Source organism: Populus trichocarpa, chromosome 6, assembly GCF_000002775.5.
Source record: "Populus trichocarpa isolate Nisqually-1 chromosome 6, P.trichocarpa_v4.1, whole genome shotgun sequence".
Taxonomy (NCBI): domain Eukaryota; kingdom Viridiplantae; phylum Streptophyta; class Magnoliopsida; order Malpighiales; family Salicaceae; genus Populus; species Populus trichocarpa.
The window spans coordinates 25,769,432-25,792,295 of NC_037290.2; the positions used below are offsets into that span (position 1 = coordinate 25,769,432).

At 33.3% G+C, this 22,864-nt stretch overlaps 2 protein-coding genes and 1 long non-coding RNA gene across 4 annotated transcripts; 1 reads left to right on the top strand and 2 right to left on the bottom strand.

Moving 5' to 3' along the window:
* Nucleotides 1-5,387: 5,387 nt before the first annotated feature.
* LOC7489140 (deSI-like protein At4g17486) lies at nt 5,388-7,902 on the bottom strand. The gene is made up of 3 exons (XM_002309627.4): nt 7,579-7,902; nt 6,732-7,019; nt 5,388-5,876 (listed from the first exon to the last, which is right to left on the bottom strand). Exons 1-3 carry the CDS (start codon nt 7,715-7,717, stop codon nt 5,596-5,598), a joined length of 708 nt encoding a protein of 235 aa, XP_002309663.2. The 5' UTR covers nt 7,718-7,902; the 3' UTR covers nt 5,388-5,595.
* A 6,254-nt stretch (nt 7,903-14,156) lies between these two features.
* Nucleotides 14,157-17,000, top strand: LOC18100703 (uncharacterized). Of its 2 annotated transcripts, XR_002982445.2 has the most exons (3): nt 14,157-14,446; nt 14,943-15,248; nt 15,355-17,000. It is a non-coding gene; the product is annotated as an uncharacterized LOC18100703 (long non-coding RNA). The 2 variants fall into 2 exon arrangements; XR_002982444.2 differs by having other exon boundaries at nt 14,943-17,000.
* A 2,157-nt stretch (nt 17,001-19,157) lies between these two features.
* On the bottom strand, nt 19,158-20,565 carry LOC7489141 (zinc finger protein 1). Its single transcript, XM_024603320.2, has one exon. The coding sequence runs from the start codon at nt 20,084-20,086 to the stop codon at nt 19,259-19,261; it is 828 nt and encodes a 275-aa protein (XP_024459088.1). The 5' UTR covers nt 20,087-20,565; the 3' UTR covers nt 19,158-19,258.
* Nucleotides 20,566-22,864: the final 2,299 nt, after the last annotated feature.

The window sequence follows — 22,864 nt, forward strand, 5'->3', positions numbered from 1 at the left end:
CAAGTTTAGGAAATATTTTTTTCAACTAAGCTAGTTTGTGAAAAAAATAATTCTTTTGGTTGGGAAAAACCCGAAATTAGCAAATTTCGAATTAGTTAGTCGAACTTTGAAAATTACCCACTAAGGCTGAAACTATTAAGAAATGAAATGAATCTTTCTCTTGTAGGTATACCGACAAGGGCAAGTGGGATTTTGAATAGCAAATGCAATGTACATTAGTATTGGAGAAGATAGAACTGCTCTGTAGTTTGTATGGATTTGGAGATGGAAGATATTTAATCCATAAAAATGGTGGCTGGTGTGTATTCAAATTGCAACCACATTAACTTTTTCTTTACGCGCATTAAGAAAAGACGCAGATTGACTTGTGGAATAAAAAGAATCATGTCTTCCAAGCTTAAACTAGCTGTCTGTTGAACACTATGTCAAAGCAATGCATTCCTTTTTCTTTTCTTTTTTTACATTAAATTAAGAAGCTAAAGTTGAGTTCATGTATTCCATCTCTGTTCTCCATAGCAAGTTCTTGAACTACCACTACCAAACCTTTGTATGGTAGTTAAATGGACGGTTAGAAAATGGGATGGAGTACTTAAGTATAGCCCAAGGGAGTGCTTTGCCCAAAAAAGAAGAAGAAAATCTTATTATTGTCTTCCAATTTCATCTTAAGCCTAAGGATGACCACAAGTCGGGTTAATTTTTACTATAATATTATAAACTAAAATAGTGTGTGTGTGTGTGTGTGTGAGAGAGAGAGAGAGAGAGAGAGAGAGAGAGAGAGAGAGATACAAATTAATTATATTTCGGGTCTGGTTTTTGTTGAGTTTAAAAATATTTATACACGATTCTTTATCTCGTAACTATCCAATAAAAACTCATTCATTTAGATTGGTTGTATCTATTAGGGTTGAATAAAATTACCATCCAGGCAATGTTACCGCCCCATGCAGAAATTCAAGTGTTTTATCGCATGTATTTTAGCCATGGAGAAGCAACAATATCTATTGTTCTTATGTATGGGATGGAATTGATCAAATGAGTTGGTTTAGAATGAAATGGAGAATCAGATGATGCATTAAAGAAGAAGTTTTTCTTTAAAAAAAATAATCTTGAGCAGAGAATCTTGCAAAACGTTTGCTTAACATATTAAATATATAAAAAAGGAAAAAGAAAACAACAATAGATTTATTTATTTTTGCGTCGGAAGTACGAAAAATTGAATTTTGATTTACAGGATTCGTAGTTTAGACTTTAATAATAGAAGGTATTTATTCGAGTCTTAAAGAGTATCAATAAACACATGGAGTATCTAAATTCAAAGCTTCAATTTGAATCAATCACAGGAAGAAACAGCAAATTAAGATACCTAATTGCATTTGGTCAAGCGTACATTGAAGGGAGACAGGCACATTAATTACCTGCATCCATAATTACAGAAGTCAATTCTGCCACAAGTTAATTACCATGTAAAAAATGAGGTGTGCATCTAGCAGATAAATGGTTGAGGTAGTTTTGTATTTGTCTAACAACATATCGACTTTGGATTGCGGAACAAAGTAAAGGGCATGCACTTGGCTATGTGCTTGCTTCATAGATTTTGGCCTTTTAGGGTTCATATATATCCTGTAGATTTGGATAGAATTTACATTTCAGCTGACAAACATGACTTTTGACTAGTTAAGCTCAGCTGAAACTCAACTTTTTGCCACCCTAGCTGGTTTTATTTGCTTAATTAATCTTTGAAAAGCACAAGATTTAACATTAAATTATGATACATATCCATCACCAAATTAATATTTTATAACACTATTCTCAAGAAAAATATCTTTGATATACACTGATCGATTATTAAACTTGGCATGGCACTTGGTACATGCTGAATTTAAAAAAAATAAAATCTATTTGGATTTGATTGAGTTTGGCCTTGCAGGCATAGCGGGCCATGTATAGGAACTTTAACCAAATCATTGATCAGACGGATGAGTTGCAATAACTTCGCTTTCGTGTGCCATTATGGAATTGGCTATAACTTTGCTTTCGAGCGACAATATGGAAGTGGCTAGTAGGTCCTTCTATGTTGAGCATGGTTCCAGTCATTTTCTTGAAGAAAAAAAATCTGAACAATGTCTTAATAGATGGGCACTGTGTATAACTTTAAAAAAGATCCATGGGGCATGACGATTACTAATGTGCAACTAGGAAGTTACACGTAGAAGTAGAAACAAAGACTAAACCAGCTCAATAGTTGTCTAAAATTGACAACCTCAATATTATTAATGTAATTTACCAAACCCATATCATATGTTGGGGTTTTGGTAGTGAAGATAAATTTGTGGGATCATTAAATAACAAAATTGTAGGTTAGGTTAGCATTTGAATTGTGTTGAAGGGTCAAGTTTAGATGATAGCAACAATGGTGGTCAAGAGACGTATGCTGCCATTGATGAGATTTTGATAAGAATTGGATTCGGCTTCAGGTGAATAGGGGCTTAAGCAAAATTATATCTGATAAATGGGATCTTGAATAATTTTCATTTAGTACTTGGGGATTTATTGTTAAGTGGGGGTAATTTTCATTTCATAAATCATAATTGATAAATATAACTTATTTAATCTTGAAATTTTTTATTTAGTGAAGAACTTGAATCATTGCCCAGATGAACTTAAACCGGCTCTAATAGGAATCTAGTTTTCTGAAAGTTCAAGGAAAGAGAAGGCATGTTATTATGCTAATCTCCAGTGTAGCAAGGGGAAGGGACAATAGTTAACTTTCTAACATATTTTTAAGGAGAAATCTCTATTTAGCTTCTCATATTATTCAATTTCAATGTCACCCCAAACTAAATCAAAACAATTAGGTTTGTAATGTTTCACATGCCTAACAATTTGATCCTCCTGTCGATATATTTGTTATTTTTTTCATTGGATTTTCATCGTTTATTGCATAAAGGACTGGATTGAGAAGTGTACGTGTGAAATATTAAGTGATTTGGTGCAGCACTATATTAGAAATTAGGGGGAGGGTAATTTGGCTAGGTATCTTACTGTTTCAATAATTGTGGACTCACTGTTTGTTTTTTTTTTCATCCTTTGATTTTTATTTTTTTTTCGTCCCTTTGTTTTTCGTCCCTTTGAAGGGTCAAGTTTAGATGATAGCAACAATGGTGGTCAAGAGACTGATGCTGCCATAGATGAGATTTTGATAAGAATTGGATTCGGCTTCGGGTGAATAGAGGCTTAAACAAAACATTCTGTTTGTGTCTGTTGCTTCCTATTCCACTAGTATCGATACTGATGGTTTTTACCACACCAAAACCATCCATGATCCTAAGAATTTGATTAGAAACAAGCGTCAACCAGAAATATTTAAGGTTGATGAGTCGAGGGGGCTTTTCGTTTTCTTGATTCGCAAGAATTTTATCGAAATTTGTATGGATTAAGGACACTGGTCAATTTAGCTGAAAACAACCTTAAATATCGTTTATCGCCGTTGTCTCCATGCATAAACTTTTTCGATGGATTTTGCAGAAAACAATCCTAATATCGTTTCCAGTGGTGCCTTCTAATCCTATATCGAATAAGAACGAGGAATGAAGAGAGATGTTTAGCATACAACTACAAAAGTTATTAAATCATGGGTTTGATACATTAATTTAGATTTAGTATATTAACCTAGATTGATTTATATTAATAAAAAACAATTTCATTTTAATTTAAAAATAAAAATAAAAATAAAATGATGTTGCTTTTTAAAAAAATCAAACTGAATTTTTACCTAGTCGATATAATTAAATTTCACAATTCCAACTCATGCTAAATATACAAGCCACCTAATTAACTCATGGCCAAGCCAGGTTTAATCAACAATTAGGGAGTAGTTCAGAGTTTAAGTTTATAGCCCATGTGAAGATAATACCCAATTCGTCATTTTATGTTGGGTCAATTGCTAATTAGAGTTCCAATGTGGGCTTGGCAAGGGTGGAGACTTTAGAATGGAAGGAGCGCTCACCAGAGGAGTATAATTTAAAGAAATGATTGAAAGAGGATGCCCTAAACCAGATGCAGTGACTTCTGGTGTTGCCAACTTGCCATTGGAAATGTATCCAAGGAGGGACGCCTAGACGAGGCTTCGAGCCTGTTTTAAGATGAAAAGGATGCAGGGATCTGTCTTCTTTTAGGATTCTCTCATTCACAGACACCCTTTGTTATTTATTGCGGTTTGAAGTGTTTTTGGATAAAAAAAATATAAAAATTATGATTTTTTGGATTTTTTTGTGATGGTTTCATTCAACTGTATTACTAAACACATCATAGTCTTAGGCTATGGAATTCCACCGGAGTTTACAACATTCAACGATATGGTGGATGCTGATTTCAGCATTTTGTTGGATGCATTTTGCCATGTCGGAGCTAATGGTTCAAATGGGCATAGAACCTGACATCCCAAACAACACTGGATGTCATGCATGGTGTGATTCAATTCAATCGAAGGAAGCCATGACAATCATCAAAAAGAATATGGATCAAGTATGTGTGTGTGTGTGTGTGTGTGTGTGTGTGTGTGTGTGTGTAGCATCTTGTCGGTATTTACAGCTCTTTGATCAATGGTTTTAGGAGATGTGAAAGACTAGATGAAGTTTGGATTGTTTTCTGGAACCGCAAAGCCATGCGATATCGCACCTTGAAGCATGTCTCTTCATTGAAGTTGGACCCCGTGCAAATCATTCAAAACCAATTTTTACTGGATTTTGGAGAAGGTTTAGCTCTGCCGAACCCTTTATTGATGTTGAACCATCAAGCATCTCTCTTCATTGAAGTCTGAATCCCACTATATAATAAAACATCTGGACTCAATTTTTTTGCATAACAGTGCACGAAAGATTGCTGCAATATCCGTGCAATTATTCACAAAATAATATGATTTTTCATAGCAGGAGATAAGCGATACATATGAGATCAGTTGATTGAATCTACCAATTCCCATCACTTGGGCACAGAGAACTGAACTTAGCTAAATGGAAGATGTATTGGAACCCTTCGTATAAGGCCTGTGAGCCCAAGTGTTGAGGACATTGACCTAGAATGAGAGCTGGGACTACCTAAAATTCATAATCATCAGCTTCTAGTATTAATCTATTATAGTTAAGACTTCTAAAAACATCTTCATTAGTTGGACCACCATCATTATCATCACAGGACCACAACTCTTTGAACGAACCTTAAGCAGATTATTAATGCAAAGCTATACACTCTATCCATGGTGACAGAAAGCAACCAGGCCCCGCAACACAGACATCACCTGCTGGTAGTACATGACAGTTGCTTCATCATTCACATCGACCATGAACAATTTCAAAGACTAGGCACCTCTGCTTGTGAACCAGACGGGATTTTACAGAAAATCACATGACTTCCATTCGTTAAAAACAGAAATCTTTACAGAAAACAGAGACACTGCAGCAACTTTGAAGCAGATGTTTCTGCAACCACTGGAACCAGATAAAATGGGGCAGAATACAAGTTTTGCAGTTTTGCCCATCTGTAGTTGACTTCTTTAAATTCTAAAACCCTAGAAAGTTTCAAAACCTAACGCCTTCATTAAGCCTTCAAGCTCCATGTCGATGATGAAGATTCATCGTGAACAAAAGATCTTGGAGACACAGGAATGGATCGTTTCTGTCTACCACTTCTGCTTTCAGAACTTGAAGGGTAAGATGTCAATGAAGGGGAAGTATTTACAGGGTTAGAAGAAGAAATGAACCTAGTCGACCGGCTCCTCAATTTCTTCTTCTCTCCCTCTCGTGCACTTTCTTCTGATCTAACTTGGCGAATTTTTGTTTGATTCAACTCTGCTGGAAGAACACAATTGCAAAGAAAACCTAAAAATTCACCAGAAACAACACCAACGTTAAATTTATGCCTGGTTTGCTGGCGAAGGAAAGGTAAGAGTGAAAATAATCAACTTGCATATGGGTGTTCAATAGAAAACAAAAATGTTTGAAGTGGTGTTGAAGGAATTCACAGCAAAGTAGAGTTGTATAACTTCCCAGTTAAGGAAGATACCTCTAACGTTAAGACAAGGCTTCTGAAGGCATGCATTGGGTTGATCCAAACTAGTGATAGGAGATATTTTACAATCTGAACTACAGGCTATCGCTTTACAATCTGAACTACAGGCTCTCGAATATCATATATCCATTTCCTTTCCTAACCACTAAAGAAAATTTTGAAAGAGAAATAACAACCAGTTTTCCTTCTCCACCACCAAAAGATATCCAATAAATGAACGGAGAAAGAGAATGACTTCCCAGACATCATGTTGGAGGGGCGAAATAGAAACCTGAGCTAAATTGCGACAGAAAAGACAAACATCTTCAACATCTTGGCTAACTAAAAGATCTGGCATTTTTAGGGTGAGAATGACTGGAAAAAGAAACTTTAACAAACAAAGACCCTAACACAACACTTCATTGTTTACAGTTACTATAATATGAATCTTTAATGATAAACAAGGCTGTCAGCTTTCAGAAACATACTCTTAACCACTAAACCAGTTTATAAAACTAGATGTGTGACTTATAAACATGACAGCCAGAACGAAGATGGTGGAATTCATGATAAAGCACAAGCAGAAGTTGCATGAACACCCGAACCACACGTTTCCTGTCTTTGTAAGCATAAAACAATCTGAAAGTAGAAACAAGGTCTAAACCAATTTAAATGGGACTCCTTACCTAAACGAGCAAGACGATTAACCCATTGTGGAATTGTTTTCCCAGTCAGCTTGAAACACACATCATTACAGAAGTGATTGCAGTTCTTAGTAATAAGATGGTAAGTATTCCCAGGATACTCCTGAGCTAATTTCTCCATGAAGGCCCGAACTTCTTTAGGACCCAAATCGGTTCTTCCAATCAATATAGATTTCCTAAACATAAATCCCGGGCATTGCTTCGGCTCAACCTCAAAAATCCCCGTTGTCTCATGATCATGTGCTCCAAAACTATATTCAACACCGTGAACTACATTACAACCAAAAAAAAAAGTTAAAAATTTAGCTCATGTCAGAACTAATTAAAAACACTCTTAATAGTCAATGGCCCAAATTCATTTTTTTCTACCACCAAATCTCAACAAACCAGACTAAGTTTTACTTGTTTGACTAACATGAGATCACTATAAATAAATAGATTAGTAAACTCTCCTTTCAACACCAAGATTTCATTTTTATAGTGATTGGATAGCATTTCACTACTGCAAAAAAAATTTCTTTCCTCACTCACCAGAAAAATAACATAAAGAAAACTAGAAAAACCTGACAAAAAATGGAATATTATATATTAATTCCATAAATAATATTACCCTCTTTCCTTTCTTTTCCTTCCACTTTCTCAGCAACCAAACTATACTAAAAGATGTTCTTTTTCCCTCCTTGGATCTAAACGGTTAAAAAAAACAAACCCACCATTTCCCTAACAAAAACATCGTTAAAATCGAAACCAAAAACTGAAACATGGAAAAACAAAAGAACCCAGAAACACAAACCATGAAAAAATCAAAACTTTAAGAGTTACAACTAACCTTGTACACCAGAATGATAGACCCCGAGACCAACCCAGTAAGCGTAACCATTAACAGTTGTCAAATCATAAACATTTAAGTAAACCGGAACTGTCCCTGTTTTCTTTTTCCGGTTCAACATCACCATTCTGCACAACATTTCTTTCTTTCTTCCTTTTTATTTAAAGGGAAAGAAAATAAAGATAGAAATGTTGGTGGTGGTGGTGATGATGGATATAGAAAGCAAAGAGAAGGGCAATATTTGTGGGGATCAAGGAAATTCGAGGAATTTAGGGGCTAACTTGGGAACCGAGAAGTTTATTTATTAATTTACTAAAATATGGGGTGAGAAGTGAGAAGAGAAGTTTGCTTTTATTGGGGTGGGGGATAATTATAATAATACTTGTTTTAGATATTCTGAAATTTTAGGATCATCCAAAGGTTTTGGAATAAAATCTTCCCTAGTTTTAAAAATAATAAATATATTTTGAATGAAAATAGATTTATATAATATATTCTAAATTTTATATGGCTATAAAAAAACTATTGTATTTTTTTTTATTAGGCACAAATTTATTTTTGCATTTAGAATTATGTATGAGTGCATGTGGTTTGAAAAAAATATTAAATTAATATTTTTTAATGTATTAATATCAAAAAAATTTAAAAAAAAATTAAAAATTATTTTAATACATTAAAAAAAAACATCTACACCACAATATCAAACATTAACTAATTATATTAGATAAATACACTGGAAATTGTAGATGAATTTGCTAACTATGTTAATATTAAGATTTCACTTTTAAGGGAAATTTCTTTTTGTGAGTAATGAGAATAGATAAAAGAATTTTTTTTTTCATAAATATTTTAGTTGTGTGTGTTCATTGTGATGACAGTGGATATTTCTAAGTAAAAATATATCCATACCATATTGATTAAAAACTTTAGATATTTATATCTTGTTGTTTTAAACATGGTTTATTATTTAATATAAAATAAATTAATAATGTTTATATATTATTTTTTAAAGTATAAATGTTGGGTTGGGTTTTAATCAGCTTTTTTAATCGAGTTTAATAATATTTATTTTTTATTTGTTATCCATTAAATAAGATAACTACTTAAAAAAACTCACACATTTATATTGGTTTAGATTAATTTTCATCAAGTTTTAATTAAATTAATATCCCAATAATGTGAATAAGTTATTGAAAGAGATTTTTTTATTTTTTTATTTTAGAATTAATAGGTTTATTTTATTATGTTACCTTTTCGATAATGTTAATGAACAAACTTACAAAAAGATCTTTCATGTTATGGCACTTACTGTGCATCATGCTCGATGAGCTCACCAAAATAAATTTCCATTGGCACAGAGAAAGGGAGATAAAGAGCGTGTTTGGCAGTGTGATTGCAGTGCTTTTCAAATAACTTTTCGTGTTAAAATACATGTCAATGATATTTTTTTATTTTTTAAAAATTATTTTTGACATTAGCACATCAAAACGATCCAAAACATACAAATCATATTGAATTTTAGCATAAAAAAAAATTCAAATTTTTTGAGAACGCGGGTTAAACCGCGTTCCCAAACGCTTCCAAAGTAAACCCATGATTTGCTTCCCTTTCACATCACTCTTTGGCATCACTTAATCGGCACATTACCACAAATCCAAGCCATTCAACTAGCAATAACAACAAAAACTCTTTGGTTTGTTTTTATGTTTTTTTTTTTACTTTTTCCATCAATTAATTTTCACTCATTGAAATCTAATTAATTCATTCTAAAAAATTTTAGATAAATTATTTACAAACAGATAATATTAATAGGTATTTTCACCTCCCGCTAAAGTCATGCATTTATATGTTATTTTATGAAACAACACTCTGAAATTTTCAACTTTTCTGCAAAGTTATCTAAGTGAAATTTTCAACTTTTTTACAAAGTTATGTAACTCGATATAATACTTATCTAAAAAGTGTTTGGGTAACTCGTGGGTTATTATATCAATTTTATTTTTAAAATTTTTTTAGTGTTTGATTCAATCAAGTCTAGATCGGGTTTGATTGGATTAACCTAGTCATGAATCAATTGAATCACACCAACTCAATGTTCTTTTCTAGTTCGATTTAAAATTATATTCAGATCAAGTTTCAAGTCGTAAATTATTTAAATTAATCCATTAGTTGAGTCGTGTTTAACAATTATTTATACTTTTATGTATGCTGACAAAGTTGATTTCCTGATGGGATTATAGTAATGTTTGACATTGTAATAGCGGTTGTTTTTTAAAGTGTTTTTTTATCTAGAAATTTATCAAAATAATATTTTTTTATTTTTAAAAAATTTATTTTTAATATTAGCGCATCAAACAATTTAAAAACACAAAAAAATATTTTTTTAAAAAATAAAGTTTTTAAAAAACATGATACCACCGTAAAAACAAACACATTGCCCATTTGTGAAAAAGAAAACATGACTTTAATTGAATTAAAGTCTTTTTTCGATCAACTAGGTTACAAGTAGGTCCACTATCACATCTAAGAATTGTGTGGGAACCCAATTGCCTTGTTCATGAGAAATTTCTTCCTCGCGATACCTTGCTGAGAAGAGTATATTCATCAAGCCATGCTTGGTAGGATGACTTGATACAATAACGTGAAAGACTTTCAGAAACCAGAGGAAATTCTAAATTTCTTTGTGAATATTCCAATGAATAGTTTATGAAGTAAAAGACGAGTGGAAGAATCTGAAGTTTTGGACATAGGTTCCACCGGCAGTCAACAGCCGCCGCACCATCAGCTTCTCCACGAGCCATTGTCTTTTGCTTCTGGATCAAGGAACACAGATCAGTCCACGCTACACGTCTTCTTTTTCTCTCTCTCTCTTGCTAACTGGACATGGAAAATTTGAGACATCACAGGACTGCTATTGACCTTTTCTATCAAATTTAGCATTCTTGTCCGACTCGATCTTGGAATTTTCTGAAAAAAGACTTAGGTAATTGGGTTACCGGTAAACAAATTATTTTAAAAAAAATACGCTAATTTAATTAAGTTTGTACAAGTTAAACTTGGTTATGTATAAACCTATTATTTAACTGAGTTTGATAAAGTTAATGTATTTTTCAATTTAAATTAAAACTAAACTCGGATTAAGTTATGAATAGTAAGTTTTTCAAGTTAATCCGTTTAGCATGCTAAATTTAATATTTATGTAAAATATTTCATAAACATTAATAATAAAAAGGTGATTATTTATGTACTGATTTGTAGCGGGTTAACATGCGTAACGCATAAACAAATTGTTAGTCCTTACATGAAAAATTAAATTGAATCGACAATGCTCAAGTTTTTCTTTCTTTCTTTTTTTCATTTCTTGTCATGAAACAATAATTTACAGACTGGTTGACTCACTCCGCACACATATCAGGCAGAGATTATGTTTTTTTTCTTAAGACAAATGTATTTTTATTAAAAGTAAATGTCATGAGTTTTCAATATTCAGATTAACTTTTATTTTTGTGTTTTTTTTTTAATTGCCATCCTTATCTCTATGGTTTGTAGTGGAATTATAAAGGGCAAAAAAGAATTTTCCAGAAAAGAAATCCTTCGTGCAAGCTGTCATAAAATAAAACTATTACTATCACAATAATAATAATAATAATTATTATTATTATTATTATCAAAATTATTACTATCATTGCAAATATTAATATCATAAAAAAACTATTACCATCACCACGATATTATTACTATTAGTATTAAATCACATTTAATATTCAGTGTTTTTCCAAGGCGAAATAACCATGTGGTATTATATTGAGGTCTGAATATATTACAACCACTAAAAACAAGAAAAGGAAGGGAAACTGAGAAGATCATCATGTTTTGGAACCAATCTGGAGACAACCATAAATTATTGCAGCCTTGCAGACACTGCATATTGTCGGGTGGGCTGAGGTCCACACTCCACACTACAGAAAGCTTAATTACCATGTATCAAACAGTGGCTTGGCATCGTACCATGTACACACCGTTTTTTTTTTTTAAAAAAATAAAACTAAATTTTGATGGGGTTGTCAGTTTATTTATCGGGTTATCTACAAGTTTGATCGAGTAAAATTCTATCTTAATTTTTTTTAAAAAAAATTAATTTGAGCTAAACTATTAAATTGTGTTTATTACAGTTGAGGACATCACATAATTGATCACCGATAGTAAAGAATTATATCATATAATTGATTACTATTAAAGAATTATACAGATGCCCAGAGCCATGTCAAGTTAATTAATGTATATAAGGGTTTTGACAATTAAGTATTACTTCAAAAGGAGTGTGTTTTTCAAGTTTCTACTATTCATCCTCTCGTATCCTATATAGATGAATTGTGCAATTTTTTTTTTTAATTTATCATCAAATCTTTTTGTCTCATCAATTTAGTCCTAATTAAAAATCAATTTATTTTAATTTCATATGGAATGGTGGGATTAAAAAAGAAAAAAGACCAAAATAAAAAAGACATCAAATATAAGTGGTGTATCATAAGTTTTGCAAAAATCATGCACTTTAAAAATCATGCAAATTAATTATTCAATTTCTATACCTCAATGCAGTTCCAATTTAAATTTTATACAAAAGTTTTTTATTTTTTATTTTTTAGTCATTGGTTGAGGGAGTAGAGAGAGAGAGGTCCCCGGATTTCGGTTATAAAAAGAGAGAAGTATCGCTGACATCGATTTAAGTCATCAAAACAGATAATATTTGTATCAAATTGTTTCATTTGATGAGGGGAGTTCATATTAGATGTTTTTTTATCTTTAAAACTCGTGAAAAAACAGATACAAACTCATGTTGAATTTGGTTTTTTAAGGTCACATATAGATTAAGCACGATTTTTACAGTGTTTTATAGATGTTTCGAGTCACAACAAGTTTTTGAATAAAAAAAACTTAAGTCCTAAGTTTCCGGTCACCATAGTGGTCAGAATCTGGGTAAACCACATGACACGTCATTTGAATATTTTACAAAAAAAAAAAAAAAACTTAAGGGCCTAGTTGCATGGGCTTGTCAGGGAAGGGCCGCGAGGGGGCCCTGACAAAATCAGCCAGGCTCAACATCGCCTGACTTTCCTTTTCTAATTCATTTTTTAAATCGATTATTTTTATGGTTTTTTTATCTATTATTTTTTAATTTATATTTAAACCGGTACCCCTTCTTTCTTTCATTTATTTGGAGAGTTTATTTTAAATGATAATTATTTTTTTAGTTATATATTTAAATTTAAAGAGTTTTTTTGATTCATCTATAATTTTTTTTTTACTTTTGTATGCATGAACTTTATTTTTGAAAATAAAAAAATTTATTTTCAAATAATATTTCTAATATGTGCAGTTTTATATGGTGTTTCTTTCTCATTTTATTTTACTCGATCAATTTAATTTGTGTCTCTATTTTTATTATTATTTGCTTGAATAAAAAAATTATTTTAATAAATAAATTTAACAAACATAACCGGGTAAATATCTCGTCTTTCAAAATTAAATATCTTGATCTGCACTTGTCTTTTGATTTTTCAAGTTTTATTTTTAAATATCGTTAATAATTAATTAATTAATTATTTATTTTTTCGTACGCATAATTCTCAATTTATTTAATTATATATATACATAAATGTTTTTATTTGAACTTAAATTTTTTGAATTGCAAAAATGCATTAAAAATATACATATATAATTTTTTTTATATAAAAAATAAAAATATCTAACGCACCGAGGAATAGAGTCCGCAGAAATTGATAGCATGTTGAATAGACTATTGATAGCAACACCCAATTTTAAAAAGAAAATAAATAATTTAATTATTCTAAATTTTCAAAGTTTCAGGGCGATAAATCATTGTTATTTTTCATGTTTGAAAGCTAGAGCGGTGCTCCATGATAATGCTTCGAAAGATTATTTATACGGTTTGGTTTTTGTATTTAAATAGAAACGTAGGATGCATTGATGACAAACATATTCGGTTAAAATAACAAAGATATAAAATAAATATATTTATAATTTTAAAGTAAATTTATATAACTTTTAAAATAAAAAAATATAAAGAGACATATTTCCATCAATTGTTTTATTTCAAAACAATAATCAAACATTACTTTAATCATATCTTTTATATTTTACCAATAAAGTGTTGGTTTAACAGTTAAAACACCGCTATATCCTTACAAGAATGAGAACACAAGTTTGATTTTTAAAAAGTGCACTTATTAAAAGGGCCAGCTACAAACCCCGAATGTGATTAGTCTCACTCTTTAAAAAAATATGAAAATACTCGAATAAAAATAAAAATAAAATAAAAAATATGTCTTATATTTTATTAAGCATGAAATGAATTAATCGACCCAATGATCCATGCTCTTTTCCAAGTAGACATCTACATGAGATGGGCTTACTAAAAAATGGAGTGATGGACAGATGGGGTAAAATGAAAAAAACCCATCAACGATATAGGCCCAGCCCATAATTCCCAGTCATCGAAAGAAAACGTGAAGAAATGTAAAAACAAAATAAAAAATAAAAAATAAAAAAATGCCGCTCACTCCCTCTAAAAACCCACTCCTTAAACCCCACGAATTCTCCATTTGCGAAAACTTCCCCTCGATGGCTCGCTTAATTCGGCCAGCAGCAAGAACACTTCTTTCTTCTTCTGCTTCATAACTTCTCCACCAATCAAGAAATGCCATCACATCTTCCTTTCTCTTCTAATCCTCCATACCTTACTCAACTGACAACAAAATTACCATACATATCGTATTTCGAAGCTAACATTCTCAGAATCTTCAGTAAGGAAATCAATTACCAGTCTGAATATGCCCCTCCTCATCAGGTACCTACCATCTTTAAATCTCTCTTTTGTTGTTATTATTATAACTGTTTGTTAATGAATGCTTGTTGGGTTCCGTTTGGTTTCCGAGGAGATGAAGAAATGAAAATGGAAAGACTAGACTTGAATTGTTAAATTGTTGCTTGTTTGGATCTTCAAGTTTAAACGAAAAATTGGTTCATAATAATTCTTTATTTACTCTTGTAATTTATCTAGAAGATTAAGTTTTTTCTTAAAGAATTGAGGCATGACAGTAATGAGCTTTAGTTGTGTAATTTATGTAAGTGGAATTGTTATATTGATAGTGAAGTAGTTATCTTTTTTGATCCTCCATTGAAATTAAAAGATGGGTTCATGGTGGAGTGTTGTTTATGGGTGTGATTATTATTTAGATGTTTAATTTCTCACGTTGAAGCAAAAAAGTAGTGAACTTTATAGTTGTGTAATCATGTGACTTGTTGTGTTGATGGTGATTGGTTTTATTATTTGGATTATGTAGCCAGAGACGAGGTTTCATTCATTTACGGTGGAAGATCGATCAGGAGAGCAGTGGATGATAATGAAGATATTAAACTTGAAGCTTCAATGTTTGATGGATATGTAACTGTTCCAAAACTTGGAGATGTTGCCTCTGATGAAGATTTGCGTCTTCACATCAGTGTGATTGTTGATATTTCCAGAGGGGATGGTGGTGAAAAGTTGGAGTTTTTGTGCTCAGCGTGGCCTGATCATTTGGAGATTCAGAAAGTTTACTTGCTTGGGCATAGAAGATGTTGGGTAGGCCTTTTATGGGACCTGATTTCAGGTATGATATTTTTTTTCCTGATGATTGTGGTGCTTGTGTTTGTTTTACAATCAGGGTTTGGCTAGCTGGCTTGAGTTTGGATTAAATGCTTTGTTTTTTCTGGAAGTTGAAGAGAGAGCTTCAGAAGACTCTTCGTGAGTACTTGGAGGCAAGGGGGGGTAAATGATGAGCTTTCTTTCTTCTTGCATGAATATATGCTGAATAAGCATAGGATTGAACTTATTCAGTGGTTTGGAAAGGTCAAATCTTTTGTAGAAAAACAGAGGGTTGTTTTTCATGGTGCTCTTTATGAGACAGGTTTGTTCATTTTTTTGAAAAACTCAGGAGACTGTTATTCAGTATGCAGTAGCATGAAAATGAAATTCTATTCTAGGATTCCTGACCAATGACTCTTTAAGGTGTTCTGATAGGTAAGCTTCTTATGATAGAGTCATACTGCTGAGAGTCATACTGCTGAAAAGCTGCAGGAAATACTTTCCTTCTTATTACATAGCCACTATGCATCTCCTTCTCTCTCTTTCTTGCCAGTAGAAGTGTGGAAACATGAACTTCTGAACTCTACTTGCAGAAAGTGTCTACATAACAGAGGACATTATGGGCAGTGTGATACTTAGGTTATGGAGTCTTTATTGTTGGACATGGAAATGGGGAAATAACTTCTGTAATAACCATAACTGAGGGTAGCTCAAACCCAACAAATGAGAATTTTGATTTTTCGCTGTGAGCTGGTGAGCTTGGAATCAAGAACTGCTTGATTTTTTTCACCTTTTCAAATTAGCATGTTTAATGACTGGCTGACCAGCATTATTATAGAGATTCATTACAGAGCACCATCACCTTGGAGGGTCTCGTGGTGTAAAATTTCCCACGCATTATGGACTCAACTTATGGTTTTTTGACTGAACTCAAAAGGCTTGAAAATTGTTGTTAACGGTGGTAATCAAAGATTCAGAGATGAAGGAAATAAAACTCAGGAAATCAAAGGATTCCTTAGGGAGGGTTCATTGCAATATTCATGCCATTATGATGACTTGGCGAGACAAGTTGAAAGATGGAACTATTAGAGAGCAGAGATAAGTAGATGGGAACTAGAGATAACAATTTAATAGCTGTAGTCTTGGTTCTTTTTAGGACCTAAACTATGATTTCCTTGCATCATTTTTCTTCATCTTAGATGCATGTTGAGCAAAAGGTTTACAGTTTGGTGCTAACCAATGTTCTTTCACATCTTATGGTTAGAATCAATGACACTCTCTTCATTTCTGAACAACCGTATTGGACTTGAGTTACAGCGACGCCAATCGCCAATGTTTCAATTGCTTGGCCGAACAATGTGCTTGACTCAATTCCCAGTTGACACGCTTCCTTTTATCTGCTCATTTTGTATTTTTTCCTCTAATCCTTTACTTTTTGCTTCCAGTCCTGATATACTTTCAAGGAACAGTCCCTCTACAACCTTTGAAGTGCCCACAAGAGGGACACAACTGAGATTTGGTTTTCAATAAAAATGTTTGATTTTTGTAGCAAGACACGAGGCCACGATGAATATGGATGTTGGGCTTGTTAAGCCTAACATAGTGATGGGATAAAAGCTGTATTCAAATTTGTGTTGCTCTTGGCACATTGTGGTGAATTATTGTACTTGAACATGCTCAAACATTTTTTTATTTTTATTATCAAGTTGGTGATTAGGTGACAAGTGAAATTGAATACTGACAAGTGAAATTGAAGACTGATATTGCTTTTGTCAAATTTTATTTTGGTAATATCTAGTAATTCACAGGCAGGTTTCCATAACATCATGCCGGCCACCTTTTCTTCTCTTGCTAATTTTCTAACAGGATAGGTTGCTATATTTGCTTGTTTTGAAAGAAGCAAAATGGTACTGCTGTTAATTTGTCCAGAAAATATTGATGTTAGGTAGTTGTCATATTACGGTCTTGTGGCAGAATCAGGTAAAATGAATTTGATTGTGATATAAAGTTGAGAACAGTAAGCAATGTTGAGATGGTGATGAATTGGGTTTACATAGTAAGTCTTGCTCTTAATTGAACAAACTGTTCTATGATTGTGTGCTCAAATTAAGGGTAGAGGGTGGCTGTAGTGTTTTAGATCTTTATTTGTCACTGGTTAGCCTTGATAATTTCGAAGCAACCAAAACTGCCTAGATCAACACCATCTATTTTGGGTGATTGCCCGACCCGACGAGGTATGAATGGTTCTTCTGAGTTCAGATTGAAAGTTGGTGCCAGTTGCCCAACTTCTTGGTGAAAAAAGGGCAGGAGAAACAAGCCCGAGTATCAATTTCATGATCCCTTCTTGTTTGCACCTAATTTTGGTAGGAAACTCAAGGAAACATGATGGCCTTTGATTCTTCTCCACACTTCTTGCTCAATATGATATTCGAAACTTTTAATCTTGTAAGAATGGTGGTAGCTGAACCAAGCAGGCAAGACCTGATTTCTTGTTTCTGCATGAAACGGTTTTAATCTAGTTTCTAGATCGCTGACTTTTTTAAGAGATGGATGATCTAAACTCCATGTAATAAATTGGAAACTTGAAAGGTAATGCCTGCCAACCAGTTGACTTGATTTTAGAAGAAACCAAAAAAAAACTTCATTGCATGGTGCTGCCTGTTTCAGCTTGTTATGCCCTTAAAACAGGGCATGCATTATTCTTCGAAGGAAACTGTGTTCAATGTGATGCAATGTGAGCTGACTATAGGTTATATTAACGTACAATCAAATCTTCTCTAGATTTAGTGATCAGTTTGTGAAAGAGACATCTTACACGGTAATTGGAAAAGGACAAACATACAGTCTGTTTAGGGTTCTTAGCTAATGGAGAAAGTCTCGATCAAAAACTGTAAATGACAAAGAAAAAGCTTAACCCTCTACTAAAAAATGCATATAAATACAATTTATCCTACTCATAAGCTTGCTTTCCTATAATGCCTAATTTGATATCATTTCTTGTAAGCAATGTCAGATCTTCCAAGTCTTGGTTGTCACCATATGCAAGATTTTGTGCTTACTTTCTATTGAGGCAGGATGAAATCCATGATAACTATACTACTGTAGTCATGTGATAGCGTTGCCGGTTGCATTTGCTTAATGTCCCATAACAAAAGAAGAAGAAGAGAGAGATAGAAACGTGTTAATTTAAAAAGACGAAATATAAATATAAAATAAATTTGTTTTTGTGAAAGTTTTAGAATGAGTTTTCATATGTTTATTGAAAATACTGATCTCCACTATTTTTATCTTTTCTGTCTCGAGGCATTAACTAAACATTAACCAATGTATTCAACCATGTTTTGCATCTCTGAGGCAACTTTGGATACACTAGACTGAACTAGATTGGATATGGTAATTTCCGTTGTATTGATATTTGGTGAGCATATGGAGCAAGAAAAACAAAAGCTTTTGCTTTTGTTTAGTCCCATTAGTCAGATTTTTCTGAGTCATCACGGCTCATGGGATAGTCTTGTCCAATCTAGTCTGGTTGAATTCTCTTCCACTGGATATTGTAGATGTGACCCTGAAGTGGGTTTCAAGTGTCTGTGTCTTAACTTATCAGAAAATGCTAGGAGTGAATAACCCTAGATTAAAAACACCACATGATTCATGAGAAAGCATAAAATACTCTTAATTGACTGATTGCTTGGAGACTTTATGCACACAACTGATACTGTACGTTGCTAGGGCTGAGGTAGAGGGAGAGAAAGAGATGCTCAAGAATAAGTACAAACTTGTGTGTCTTCTGGATCGAATCGCATCCATAGTCTAATCTTAAAAAGGCTCGAGTTCGAGCTTGACAAACAAAATACTAGCCACTATGCTCTCACGAGATTGAGGCACAGAACAACATGAACTACTGCAATCAAAGAAGGATGAAGGAAACAGATCCTAAAGAAAAAAACAACAATCATATAGCACTTCTATAACCAAAATTTACATAGACACGTGTTGATAAAATCAAGTGTGAACAAAAGAGAAAGAAAATACATTTTAGAGCTTGAGGGACAAGTCAAGCTTCTGAATATGATCATCTTGATTAGTCTTCAAATGACCACTGCCTATCCACCTACCAGTTCCAGAGTCTGCTGGAGAACCTACAGTACTAGTCCTCTCTAAGTTGAACCTACCCACACCGGCACGCGATGATGCTGTTGCAATATTCATGTAATAATTCTCCATTGATAATTTTCCTATACCTGGTTGTTGATCCATTGGGGGCCTAGACCAGCTGCCATGTCCATACATGTTTCCGAATCCAATAGAAGATGATAGGTGAGAAGGCTTATGGATCATTGAGTGTACTTGAATTCCAAGAGATCTACCATGGAGAGGAAGAGAAGCCATGCTTGAATGATGATGGTGGTGGAAATAAGGGTGTCCATAGGCTGCAATTGAAGCAGCTAATTGACTCCCTATTAATCTATGCCCTCTTTTAGCTAGAGTCCTTTCTCTTTTATGGGCATTTTGGTGTCCTCCAAGCGCTTGTGAGCTATAAAATTTTCTTTGGCAATAATTGCATGAGAAAACCCTTTGCTCCGCATCAGTACCTTGAGGAGTTTCTGGTGAAGTTTTAGATGAATCCATGCTGCTGAAGCTGCCAATAAGGTTGAGCTCTCGATTGAACCACTGATTTGAATCACTTGCAGTTAGCTCTGGATCTGTTTGGAGAGTTGGCCTAGCTTCTTCTTGGTGATCTCTCACTCCTTCTACAACTCCTTGCTCATTCTCACTTGACCACCTCTTCAGTGGAGGACCCTCTGATGCTGAAATGCTTGAAGCTTCAGAGAAACTCGACTCTTTCCTAACCAGTGATTCCATAGGAAAGAAACCTTTCTGAGCCTCAACTAGTCTTTGCTGGTAGAGTATGGAAACCAAAAAAGGGATAAAATCTTTTTTGACAGGAGTAAACTGCTATGTGCTACATATATGGAAGGATGTAGTGCTTCCTACATAGATTTGAACAATATAAAATATTAGAGATTATTAGGTTTGCTTGTTGTCACACACTTGTAGAATTTGCCTTTCCTTAGGAAATCCACCATGTACCTATATCCATTTGTCTGCCCATTATAGGAGGCAACTGTGCAGTATCCCTACACATCAATGTGACTGCATGCTCATTGCCCACATACCCTAATGCACAAGGCACAAATTCCTGAGATACTAACTATGCACAAACAATCAGACGTTTGGAGTTAAGCTATGATGTGTTCGAGTGTTCGAGTGCTTTGCCTCAATCATGGGGAGACAACCTGACCTTCTTGTCTAGGCATCACAGAACCCTCTCGTGTACTTTTAGGTCCATCAGCATGGGGGTACTATGTCACACTGTTACATGTTAGTTCTTCAAGTGCTTTCTTTTTTCTCTTTTCTTTTTGTGGGGGCACTGCTTTTCATGGATGTTTCTGGTGGTGATCATATATTAACATTGTAAACAAACACCAGGATAGCTACTGATTGGACCCTGCAAGGTTGGGACAATGATCACTTGAGACATCGTGTTCAATTATTTTTTGTAGTTTGGAGTTGAGGGATTTGAACTTGAGGCACCAGTTCTTAAATTCTTAGCTGTATGACATAATATTTCACTTGTAGCAGATGTAAATTGATCGATCAAATTGAAAGTTCAGTCTCATACTCACATGTAAAGGTCAAGTCATGTCAAGCACTTGTCAAGCATTAATTGATTCACTCAGGGTGTGTGTTTCACCTCCCTTTGAAGTAAATTTGAAGTAAAGAGTAACCCTATTCCCATCACTTTTACTGCACATAGTTTATTTTTGCATCTTAAACTGTTTTTTTTTATTGTGTTTTAATAATATATTTAGGAATTAAATTGATGTTTTTTTTAGTGTTTTTTAATAATTTTTACGAGCTCATTTGAAAAATAAAAAAATTATTTTAATACATTTTCAATTCAAAAATATTTTTTTAAAAAAACCATATACCATAATATTAAACACACACTAACCTAATTTGACAAGTTCTTGTAATGTAAACTTGGTATCTAGCTAACCCATCTCCTAGAATCGGCTATTCTCATATATTTTTTAAAGAATGGACCTATTCATAGCACAAGCTAAAGGCTTTTATAGTGCAAACTTTTATTAGTTTGGTGTAAGTTTATTATATAGTATGTATCATTTTAAAATGAATACCATAGAGTATGTTTATTTAAAGAAGAAGGAGAAGGAGAAGGAGAATGAGTAGGATTTAGTTTGGCCTTATGTGCCATGAATGGTGGTGGGACATGGACGAATGGCCGACAAAGAAATGGGGAAGCTGAGGTGGAGCCATGTAGGCTCAAATAAGCTATGATAGACTTGCTAGTGGTTGGTATCTTGTGGTGTTTACGTATTATTGGTTTAACCGTTTGGTTACGGTCTTGAAAAGCCATAACAAGACAAGAAAAAAAAATATGTGTTTTTATACATATTTTATTTTAAAAATATATAAATTTATTATATATTTTTATCTCAATAAAATACACTATTATTTTTTCTATCTTAAAACAGTAACGACGATAATGAGATGCATGCATCCTAAAGAAATTAACTTGGAGATAATTAAGCATGATTTTTAGCTTTGGTACTTTATATAATTGTGTGTATATATATATATATATATATATATATATATATATATATATTATGAAAAGCATATGGCATTTAGCCAGCTTCTTCCGAACCCCACAAGCAAGAGAAGGAAAAAGGAAGAAAGGTAGTGGGGTTTTGGCATTTGACTCTCTTTGGCTTAGCTTCCACATTACAAGCACGCCATATGATCCTATAATTACCAATTCTCTCATCTAATCAAATGGAACCAAATCTCCTTTTGAGATCTCTTGTCTGTCCAAAAATATTAAATCCAAACACTTGAAACCCTAAAGAAAGAGGAGGAGATGTATACGGGACACGTAAACGAGAGTTGGATACTTCAAAGTTAACAGCAAAAAGGTTTCTTTTCACTCCCCACAAATCCATTATGCACGTAGGTTTTCAAGCATATCTCTTGTCATGACTTGTTCCACAGGATATATATATATATAGCCCTATAATAATAATATTAGCACTAGCTAGCTAGGTTAGGACTTGATTTAGGATGTAATTAGGTTTTTTCTTACTCAAAGTATTGTTCTTGGACAACTTGTATTGTTCTTGAACAACTTGATGTTTATAAGTTTCTTGGTGTTGGAGAATAATATAAATCATATCATGGGACACTACCTAACAGCTTAAGCTATTGGGTTGAAATGGTTATTTGACATGGTATCAGAGCCTTGATGACCAAGCGGTCACGAGTTCGAATCTCACCATCCCTATTGATTTGATAAAAATTAAACACAAGGTAATGTGAGCCTGTGCAAGTTTCAAGCCCAAAGGGCTTTCACTTGAGGGAGTGTGTTGGAGAATAATATAAATCATATCATGGAACACCACCTAACAGCTTAAGCTATTGGGTTGAGATGATTCTTTGAAACTTGGATCCATGTCTCATTTTTTTTAACATAAGTAGATGCATTTTTAATAACTCGAATACTAACATCAAAGGTGGAGCTAGCTAGGAAATCGAGACTGGAAGAGCGGGACGCTACCT

Bases quoted from the DNA above. Each gene is read 5' to 3' on its own strand.
- LOC7489140 (XM_002309627.4), bottom strand. From the start codon at position 7,717: ATGTTGTGCAGAATGGTGATGTTGAACCGGAAAAAGAAAACAGGGACA. The intron at 7,020-7,578 runs GTTAGTTGTAAC...GTTGTAATGTAG, and splicing joins CTATCATTCTGGTGTACAAG to TTCACGGTGTTGAATATAGT. The intron at 5,877-6,731 runs GTAAGGAGTCCC...GTGAATTTTTAG, and splicing joins TAATCGTCTTGCTCGTTTAG to GTTTTCTTTGCAATTGTGTT.
- LOC7489141 (XM_024603320.2), bottom strand. From the start codon at position 20,086: ATGGAATCACTGGTTAGGAAAGAGTCGAGTTTCTCTGAAGCTTCAAGC.